This window comes from Asterias rubens, chromosome 6, assembly GCF_902459465.1.
Source record: "Asterias rubens chromosome 6, eAstRub1.3, whole genome shotgun sequence".
Taxonomy (NCBI): domain Eukaryota; kingdom Metazoa; phylum Echinodermata; class Asteroidea; order Forcipulatida; family Asteriidae; genus Asterias; species Asterias rubens.
In genome coordinates this window covers 7,232,888-7,243,787 of record NC_047067.1, presented here as the reverse complement: position 1 = coordinate 7,243,787, position 10,900 = coordinate 7,232,888, and the positions used below count along the sequence as shown (strand labels likewise).

The 10,900-nt window shown below is 38.0% G+C and overlaps 1 protein-coding gene across 1 annotated transcript; it reads left to right on the top strand.

The window, feature by feature from the left end:
• Window positions 1-3,042: 3,042 nt before the first annotated feature.
• LOC117291800 (methylosome protein 50-like) lies at window positions 3,043-10,415 on the top strand. Its single transcript, XM_033773716.1, has 8 exons — window positions 3,043-3,228; window positions 3,833-4,018; window positions 4,589-4,730; window positions 5,349-5,469; window positions 6,722-6,848; window positions 7,306-7,417; window positions 8,018-8,092; window positions 8,597-10,415. The coding sequence occupies exons 1-8, from the start codon at window positions 3,165-3,167 to the stop codon at window positions 8,739-8,741; spliced, it is 972 nt and encodes a 323-aa protein (XP_033629607.1). The 5' UTR covers window positions 3,043-3,164; the 3' UTR covers window positions 8,742-10,415.
• The last annotated feature ends 485 nt before the right edge of the window (window positions 10,416-10,900 follow it).

Sequence of the window (10,900 nt, the reverse complement as noted above, 5' to 3'; positions counted from 1 at the left end):
CAAGATTTTTAATGAAGTGAAATACGTCAGCACTTCCGAGAGGTAGCCCGTACACAGTCCTCAAGTAGCTTTCAAGTGCTATTGAGCAGTATAACTGGTAACCACAGTTCTGAAAGCAAAGCATACAATGAGTTGGCTAAGCACAGACCCCAAACAAGAGGGTATTAGCGGGTGACTAGGCAGGTACCTGAGTAAATTATTCAGGGAATACTTTTGTTAGGAATGAATGGGTTTAGTGAGATGTCCGCCAACGTTGGGTTGTAGGCAGTCGGGAGGCAGTCACGGCAAAACCAAAAAGTTAAATATCCTACCTCCATGGTTTAATCATCAGCCCAAACTCACCGATATAGAAAGAGCTGCAATTCTTTGATTGCGTTTTTAGATGAGTCTGCTAATCAACTATTTGTCTGATTTTCATTAAAGACGTGTATAGATTAAGACCACTCTCGATTCGACGCTCACACGGCAACTTGTTTGTAGCCGGTTATTATGCTCGAGCCAGAAAACTGGTCCGGAAATTAAACTCGATTGCGAAGCTGCTGCTGAATTGGCAGTTAATCGGTTTATTTAGCACTGGGGATGTTTGATTCCAAATCAGTATGGTTTTAGTTAGGATTTAATGAATTAAATAAATTGGCTTATAACAAATTATATCCACAAGTGACTAGATACTAACATTAAAAAGAAATTACCTATATGAAAATACAACAAATCCCTTTAAACCGTGCTGTGGTTAACATTTTGTGGAAAGCTATAAGCTCGGGGGGAAAAAAATCAAATCTGCTATTCGAGATGTTATTTTTTATGTTGAAAAACATATAATGATGATGGAATGTCATGCCTTACTAGGTTGTGTATTATCAATAAATAAAAAAGTTCTAGGGCCTATGGGTCTACGTTGTTACGGTCTTGCGAGTTGAATTTCAATACTCACCCATGTGTGAACTCCAAATGATTGCTTCATGGTGTAAGAAAAACAGCTAATCATTTTGCTCAAATTATTCAACAAGTTCCAAAAACAGCTCTCAAACTGGCCGCATACAGTTTTTAACGGTAGTTATATATGTTGGTAACCGATACGCAGTTCAAACAAGCTTGATATTAAATGCTTAACCGATCCTGCCTCAAACCAACTACACAAAAAACACGACACTAACTTCTTCTTGGTGACGCAAAAGTAGTGTTGATTTTGTGCGGTTCTTATGTGAAGACAAATGAATGCTTGCACTTGGGTCATATCAGTGCGATCTAAACAAATATTTGGTTAAGTTTAATGCGTATGATGCCAAACAAAAGGCAATACATTTCAATGGACATGTGCACTCAGACGTATATGATTTCTGGAAGTTGTTCTATGATTTGACATTATTTTAAAACTGTTATTATAATACATTCATTTATCGACGTGGAAGCGCTTATACTTGAATGAATGTTTACTGTAATAGTCTTCATTATCATCATTATGGTTTGTTTGTTTGTTTCTTTGTTGGTTAGTTGTTGTCTTTAAAAAAGTTCAAGGGATGGCCAACTTTTTTTTGAGATTTGTGTTTCCAAAAAAATAAAATAAAAAATAAAATCAAGAGCCGAATCTGATAAAAGGTACTCATGCAAATGGTGTGCACTGATCTTCTTCTTCGTCGAATAGACCGGGGCGCCGGGCCTATAGCTAAGAACGATTTACCAGAAAAGTGCGATTTCCCCCAGTAAATCAGCAAATAATGGTTCTACTTCTTTGTCAGTTTTTAAGATTGTTTGATAGGCTGTTTGTCATGTAAAAGATGGCACGGAATTCGAACGCAATCAATTTAGAATGCCCGCCTTTATGACCAAACAGTTTGGCTTCAAATCTCGGTCACTACAAGATTGCCCCCGAGCAAGACACTTAATCATAACGTGCTTCTCTAAACCCAGGTGTATAAATGAGAATCTGCAAGGTTGACACGGTACTCAATGATCATCATTTAGCATATTGGGGACTCTTTGGTTAATGGGCAGAAATTGCGCACATATAAAAGCAAGAGTAAACAATATTTATATTGTTGAAAACAAGTTTTCTCTGTCCGTTTTCCTCTATAGAGGACGGTTTGTACACCTCTCAACTCACATCGAAGATTACATAGTCTGAAATTGAGGACCTTCCAAAAATGATGAGGGATAAACACCTCTGGCGTGACGTTGTGAATGGAATCTCGTTGGGACAATGATGATCATGATGATGATATAAAGACATTGCTTATAGGCCTATACAACACACTGTATATTTACACAGTATATTATTTGGGAAAAATGACCACAGATAAGCTATCATGAACTAGCGTGCGCCCTTTCCCCGAACCATATTCAACAAATTCGTACACTTTGACCCGTTCGTGGTTCAAAAATAAATACTGAGGCCTTATTATTATTTTGACAAAATGCACCAACGCGGGTGTGTAAAATGGCAATGTTCATAATATACGCTGAAGTTCAAGAGCAGGCCAAATAAGTTTGACCCTATAGCACTAGTAAGATACTCAGCACCGGGCCAAGATTTTGAAAGACAATATTGGCCCGGGGATCAATACTTTAACGATGAAGAAATTATGCGTATCAGGCCGCGTTTTGTAAAGTAGCTTATGCGCTTGTAAACTGGGTAATTTAATTGAAGAAGTTTTAATAGTCCATATTGAAAGTCACATTGTATCTTTGGTAGTAATTCAAAATGAAGATCGCGATTTCTTTTATGTGGTCAATGCATGATAACAAAAAATATGATTAGGCCTACAACCGTTTTTCTTATGAATCAACACATCAATCTAATCTATGAATCGCAATACCCCTAACCTTCAATCAATTAAAAAACAAGAGTTAAAAACTCCTGACAATAAATGTTACCTTTTCAATTCAAGTTGCATTTATTATGCATTTAGAGAAACATGAGCGTGACAGGTGCAAGTCTAATGACAGGTGTGAGTCTGGTACTCGCCGCGCTCTCGCGTAACACAATGCATTCACAGTACACTTTTCATGTACAGACTATTTTCACTGAACTCTGACCTACCTCTCAACACATGGATCGTTTGAAGAACCATTTCTCGTCTGAAAAGACTTGCTAACAAATCAACAGCTACCCTCTACATGTAGAGTTTTTGAGTCTCTAAACCTTTTCACACAGCGCTGCAACCATGACTACAAGTAACATTCCATCCTCGATGGAAAAATATTTAGACGTTCTTCAACACAACAGAGGTAAAGTGGTTTTTAAGAATCTGAAAATTTGTTGCCCACTTTCCGGACGAAATAATAATTAATTTAAATGGATCGTAAGAACATTCAGTAGGGTCTATTATTACTATGCGGTTCATGATTAACCCTAAATAGATAGTGGGATATTGTTCCTATTTCAAACTGATTTCCGATTTTTTGAGATGAACAGCAATAACAAATTAAAACATTAATTTTGGTAAATAATTAATAAACCAATTGTTTTATTTCACAATTAAAAAATGGAAATGTATTTATAAAGCATATAAAAGTATGTATGCAAAGAAATCATTTGTAGTGGTACTCATTAAATAATATTGACAGTGCAGTAGTATTTGATCAGTACAGTCAATTCAGTGTATTACTTTGCGCAATCGGAATCTGCTGTGTCTGTGCTCAACTTTAATGTATGTCTGTTTGTTTTGTATGCCCTTTTACAATACAATTTGTCCCCCTTGTTCCCAAGGGCCAAATTTCATGATTGCACTTGCAGTTGCAGGACATATTTTTTTCAAATTAAGGATTCATGCATCGAGTCTCATCACTTCTTAATAACCCATATCTTTTTAATGTTTGATTTGTTTTTCAGATGGTTCATTGATGCTGGGTTCGTCTGGCCTGACTGGCAAGTTTTGGGCGGGGTCGTTATGGTTTTACGAGGATCCAGGTAATGCACCGGACATCAGTAAATGCAGCGCTGGTATCCAGACAGAAGCCGGTGTGACAGACATCCAATGGATTGATGAATGCAGAGTAGCTATTGCCTCTGATTCAGGTGGGGTTTCAAACGTTTTTAAAAACTAAGACTAAGATTCAAGAAAGACGTGAGCCTGTTTCTCATACTCTAACTAGACAGATCGGAGAAAACTTATTCATGAAAAGTTTGATGACCGTTTTACACTTGTCTTGCGAACATGGTAAACTCTCAGCCCCTCCCCCCCCCAAAAAAAAAAAAACCACAAAAAAACACACACATTTTGGAGGACATTTCCCAGAAAAAAAACCTTTATCTTACAGGACAGACATTTTATATGTGAAATGCTGAGCATTTTGAAAACTCTAGTCTACTTTAGTCTTCTATTGTTAGTGACATTAAGAATCAAATCAGATTATTAAGAATTCTGCCTCCTGCTAATCTGACATTCAATATAATTCATGGTACTGAAGGATAGAGAGAGTCTGCAACTGTATGCCACAACGCACGTAATGTACACAGTTAGTTCTGTACACAGTTGCGCTACCATAAATAACCTGTTTGAACAGTTAAGTGACTTGAAGGGGTTGGTCAACTCGCTGGAGAATATTGCCAAGGCTAACCCCTTGATTTTTCTCCCAACCCTGACAGGTGCAATCGAAGTCTGGCAACTTGTAAACAGCCGCAGTGCCTTCAGGAACTTGTTCTATTTATACGAGCACGACAACGCCGTGCACAGTATTAGCATCAACTCCAACAAGACCAGAATCATCAGCGGATCATCTGATAAACTGTGAGTATGAGACACCATAAATTGCTTCCCTGCACCTGGGAGTAGATAGGTGCCTGTGTTTGTATGTGGTTTCACCACAATGGCAAACCTTTAAATATTTACAGGGTTTTGTCTTGAGTTAACATTGCCAGACGACCACCATTTTTCCATTTGATTCTTAAGTTTTTTCATGCTAGAAAATGTCACAATCATCAAATCTTTTGTAATGGGGAAGGCACTTCACCATAATTGGTTCGTAAAAGTTGGGAATATATTATTGGTTTATTAAAACACATTCAAACATCGCAGCTACAAGCTGAATTGAGTTTAAAATACAGAGATAAAAAATTTAAAAAAACGAAAAACATTAAGAATTACAAGGAAGGTAGTGCATTCTGCTCTACCAGCCAGTCTCCTAGTGGATGATACACATGCCTACATCCTTACGCACTGCCAAGGGGATAACCCTGTTTCAGCTGATGGGGTAGGCGACAACATGTCCCTGGTGACAGTTGAAGAGGTCGTCCAGCCTTGGGAAAAAGGTCTGCATCAATTTGAGATGCCATGAATAATCAGTTTGTTATCCTTACCCTCTCTTGAAATGACTGTATTTCCTTTTGAACATTTTTCTATCTGCAGAATAAAGGTTTGGGATCTAGCAACACAAGCGTCTGTATTGACTCTGAGAGCGCATACATCCAAAGTGGAATGCATCACATGCAGCCCTAACGAGCTAGAAGTGTTTCTCTCATGTTCACAGGTTTGTATTAATCTTTAGGAATAGAGCACATGGAATGCTTAGCTCATGGAAATGGAGCAAATAGAATGGTTAGCTCAAATAGAAATAGAGCACACAGAATGCTTACCTCATAAAATCAAGCACACATAATAAAACAGAATGGTTAGCTCTATAGAAATAGAGCACACAGAATGTTTAGCTCATATACAGAATGCTTAGCTCATTGAAATAGAGCACACAGAATGTTTAGCTCATACACAGAATGCTTAGCTCATTGAAATAGAGCACACAGAAGGTTTAGCTCATAGAAATAGAGCACACAGAATGTTTAGCTCATACACAGAATATTTAGCTCATAGAAATAGAGCACACAGAATGTTTAGCTCATACACAGAATGCTTAGCTCATTGAAATAGAGCACACAGAAGGGTTAGCTCGTAGAAAAAGCATGCAGAATGCTTAGCTCTTAGAAATGGAGCCAAAGAATGCTTAGCTTATAGAAATAGAGCACCATAGAAGGGTAGCTCATAGAAAAAGAGCACATAGAATGCTTAGCTCTTACAAAAAGAGCACATAGAGTGCTTAGCTCATAGAAAAAGAGCACATAGAATGCTTAGCTCTTACAAAAAGAGCACATAGAGTGCTTAGCTCATAGAAAAAGAGCACATAGAATGCTTAGCTCTTACAAAAAGAGCACATAGAGTGCTTAGCTCATAGAAAAAGAGCACATAGAATGCTTAGCTTTTACAAAAAGAGCACATAGAATGCTTTTAGCTCATAGAAAAAGAGCACATAGATAGCTTAGCTCTTACAAAAAGAGCACATAGAGTGCTTAGCTCTTACTAAAAGAGCACATAGAATGCTTAGCTCGTAGCCATAGAGCACGTAGAGTACTTAGTCATAGAAAAGAGCAAATAGAAAAATAATACATAAAATCTGTGGCTCCATTTCGCCTCTTGTCTGCTCAATTGAGAGCTGTCATTACTTTGATGGCGGGTCTGTCTATGTGTTGGCATGGGTTGGGTGGCTAATGTTGTACAAGGTGAACTGAACTGGGATGGAAAACCATTTCTTGTACCGGTCAAATGGATCGGATGGGTAGTCTGAGCCTTTTCAAATCATCAGTATGGGACGAGGATGTAGATCTTGTGTGTTATTTAATGTAGATTGAAGAACCCAGCACGTTTCTTGTGAGAGATAAAATAGCTCAAGTGTTGTAGGATTCATTGTCAATTTGATTGGTTATCATTATCTCTTCTGTTTTCATCTGCAGGATGGTTCTGTTTTACTGTGGGACTTGAGGAAACCTAAACCAGCCAGAAAGCTGAGCCGACCCTCTGGAACATCTCTGCCAACATGTACTGCCTGGAAGCCTGGAGAAACACACGTGTTCGCCGTAGGTAAGGGACAACACATTTAAAACCATCTCTCAAAAAGTAACCAAAGAGAAGCACAAGGAGTTCATAACTGCATCACTCTTGCAATCTGTGCTAGACCAATTTTATATGTTGGCTATAATAAATTCAATTTAGTCTACCAAGGGGAGAGCGGTTCAACAAAATTAGTAATTTTTAGACGTGTTAGATAAAGGGCCATCATTCTTGAAGTGCAATCTGGGGGAAATCTGTACTGGGCAGCACAATGTATTTTGCTTTAGAGTCCTGGGTGAAACTTGTGAGTCCTGTGTGTAAGCCCGCCCGGCACCGACCACTGTGGCTACAACACTGCTCTCAATGCAAGAAATCAGGATATTTCCAAAATCTCCTTGAGCCTTTGTCCAAAGCCTGTAGGCCAACCCGACACCGCCCACTGTGGCTACAACACTTATCTGTATTGTAAATTTGGTTTTGTTCGTAGGTGATGAGACGGGCAAGATAGTACTTCAGGATTCCAGAGCAGACAGTACAGGCACCAGACTGACGACTGCCCATACTAGATCTATACATAGGCTAGCATTCTCACCAAAGAAGTGAGTATAAGTGTTTGTACATAATGGGACATAATATTGCACCTAAGTTTCGTAATAACACTATCTAATGCACTTATGATAAAGATTTGATCTGAAAAGCGCGAGTTCTGTGAAGACTTAAGAGCTGGTGGCACATTTTGTTTTCTTTAAGACCCTACGCTGTTTAAAAGTTGGTAATCAGAAGCACACGGTGTTACTGCAAATTGTTGACTAACTCCTATGCTGAGTGTTAAAGTCTTACTTGACATTGCAACTACATTTTTATTCAATACTTGGACAAGGTTTTTCCTTTGAAACATTCCTGGTTATATTCCCAGAATCAGTTTGATGATTAAAAACAACTGTCTTTGATTTTCTCTGGAGATAACAGCATGACTAAGACCCTCATTGGAGAGTCTTTAATCCTCTATGGTTTTGAAATTAATTTATTTTGATCTTTTGGTACTAAAGACAAGCAGAGTACACTGTTCAGAACGCCAAGACCACAACGGTTCTTCTCAGAATCAACACTTCTCCAAAAGAGTTTTATACATTGTTGTACCTGCAAGTTTACTACTGAAGTTTTTCTTTAATTTTGATGTGTATCATGTTGGTTTGTAGCCCATTATGGTTAGCGTCCACATCAGACGATTGCACGGTCGCTGTCACAGAACTCCAGCCAGAACTCAAACAAATGTAAGTAGAATAGTCTGTCTGTCTCCTTCAAAGTCTTCACTGTTAAGCCCGCAGGTTATGTTTTTGGTATTTTATGTTTGGCCAGTGGCTAACTAGCATTAATCGGGTTCATTCGCTACAACGAATGTAGTCACCACACCAGAGGAACAAAGATTATTTGAATGATGGTTACAGCAATAAAACCCTTCCTTTACACTGGGTGTTGAATGTCAAATACGTTTTTTGTTGGAAAATTGATCTTATCACACATTGGTGAAGGGTACAAACCAAAAATTTAATTGGAAAAAGTTATTCAGTTTGCAAATTTGCAAAAAGTTATTCAGTTTGCAAATTCCCGGGGAGATTGCAAAAATTCTCCGGTTGGAAAAGTTTTCAAGTATGGAAAGTCATGTAGGTTGGAAAGTTATATGGTTTGGAAAAATGTGAAAATTGGAGTGCCACCTACTTTGGAAAGTCACCATCATCTTCTTTAAATGTTAATATTTTTTTTTTACAACATCACAGATACCGGAGCTACAGCCACAATGACTTTGTGCGTGGTGCATCATGGGACCCACTCAGTAACAAACTCATGACCTGTGGTTGGGATAAACAGGTCAAAGGTCACGACATCGTGCCAGCAGCAGCTGGAGCCAACGGGCGAGTTTAGTAAAAAGTGGAAATATTCCCCTGGAAAAGGAAATATTCCCCTGGAAAATGGCTACAAATCCTGATGAAAGTGTATAATAGTCATCTTTCGAGTTGATGGCTATTCACGTTGTGGATCCCTATTGCTCACTATACATGTAGCTATAATACCAGTTTATTCTTTCCCAAGCTCCACCATCCTGTGCAGTTAAATTGTTTGTAACGTCACCCAACTCGCTGGCAAATTTTACTGATACTAGGAGGTTTAAACTTAACTAGCTCAATTTGCCGAAACATTTGCTGATAAACCAGGTGGAGACATTTGGAGATGCCCAGGCAGACTTGCTGAGCATTCTGAAAGGTGCTTGGAATAACAGTTTGTTTGCTGGTTTTAGGGTCACAACATGTACATACTGGTACTTGGAATGTTATAATGATCAACAAATTAGCTGTTCATCAAAGGTGTTTTGCAAACAAAAAGAAAACTCTAAATCACATGTGTGCATGCTCAGTTTTAAGAGATTTATATAAAAATATAAGACGGCAAATATTATTCAATATATCTCAGTGTTTCAAAGTGCTAAAGAAATTCCTGTATGTAGAATTTTTTCGTCAAGCTGTATTCTGAAATGCATGTAGTGGCTTCATGTCTAGCTACATTTATCTAACAAGTTTGGTTTCCTGCACTCAGTAATGAATACATACACTGATAAATAACAGGGGCCAGACTGTTTATGCTTCCACCCACAAAGATTTGAGTCAAGTAGTGTAGCTTTTAGTTATTGTATTTCCTGTGAACAGTGTAGAAGGTTAACTTAATGATGGAAAGGCATTGAAAACGTTTGGTAATTTGAACCCTAGTTGTTTCAATACTAGGTTGTAGATATATACCATCAAACTAAAGTGGAAAATGTGGTAGCGTTTCTGCAAGCGTTTTTGCAAATTATTATTATTATTATTATTATTATTATTATTATTATTATTATTATTATTACTGCAGAAAACCTGAAAGTTATGTTCAAACAGGAAGAATAATATGCAATTGGAATACATAATCTTAGAAACATTGCTTTCAGCAATGCTTCTCAGATTAACATTCTTGGCGTGAAAAAAATTGTGTCTTTTTTCATAACCGAAGAACTTCAAAGTAACAAATTTGTCAAAATGCTTTATACTATCCAAAGATTCTGTACTTCTTACCAAATAGGTTTTTATTGCCATTAATGTTCAGAGTCATTACAGACCCTTTCAGTCAACTTGAAAACTGCAGCGTGGCAAAACAGAAGTTTAATTTTGTTTCAAATGGTGTACTCGATACCAAGAACACACATTTAATTTGAGTGCAGTCGGCCAGTATGTCGGCAGCTACTCGCTGTATGGCTTAAGGTACATATGGTACACTGTAGCTAATATTTTACTATGCCAAAAAGGGTAGGTTTATATTCATCTTTTTAAAAAAAATGTTTGGTTTATTTTCGTCATTATGTTTTTAAAACATAGTACTGTGAAAGAAATTTGAGTTTTTAGGTTGTTTTGATAGACATGTCAGACAACAAATTATGTTGTTATTGTTTGTTGGCAAAAAGTCAGGCCTTAACTTTGAATTTGTTTACCTGGACTTTACACTACACACGTACAATTCATTTTGTGTACAAACTCGACTGAAGTGTCAGAATAAATTAACTATGAACAAAAACCTGTAAATGTGTACATTCTATTGCTCAGTTTAGAGGCATGGAATCGTAGAGCACATTTTCTTATAAACATGATTCTGTCAAAAGCTGGTGTCGCATGCAGGTATGTCCATTGTTGCATATGCAATAATGTCCGCCGGATGGTTTTGCATATGCAAACGTGTCCGCCCAGACTCTGCTGCATATGCAGTTGTGTCCGCCCCCTTGCAAAATCGTCCTCGCAGTAAATTAAACGCCCTTGGTGGAAGGAACACGTTCTCCATTTTTTTACAAGCTAAGGGTGCATGGATCATGAATGACATGGGAAATGTTCGGTCGTTGGGTATTCGCTGCAATCATAAAATATGTGAATACTCATGCTGCATATACGTAGGTTCAGTGCATGCACGCTCGCTTACGCGCGCGCATACATGTACAGTCATGCACATGTCCACCGGACGGTTTTTGCATAGCGCCCCCCGGACACGATTGCATTAATGCAAAAGTG

What these genes read in the sequence shown, in the direction of transcription:
- LOC117291800 (XM_033773716.1), top strand. Translation starts at nt 3,165, where the DNA reads ATGACTACAAGTAACATTCCATCCTCGATGGAAAAATATTTAGACGTT. An exon ending in AGCGGATCATCTGATAAACT is followed by an intron (nt 4,731 to 5,348) that starts GTGAGTATGAGA and finishes TTCTATCTGCAG; the next exon opens with AATAAAGGTTTGGGATCTAG. An exon ending in CTAGCATTCTCACCAAAGAA is followed by an intron (nt 7,418 to 8,017) that starts GTGAGTATAAGT and finishes GTTGGTTTGTAG; the next exon opens with CCCATTATGGTTAGCGTCCA.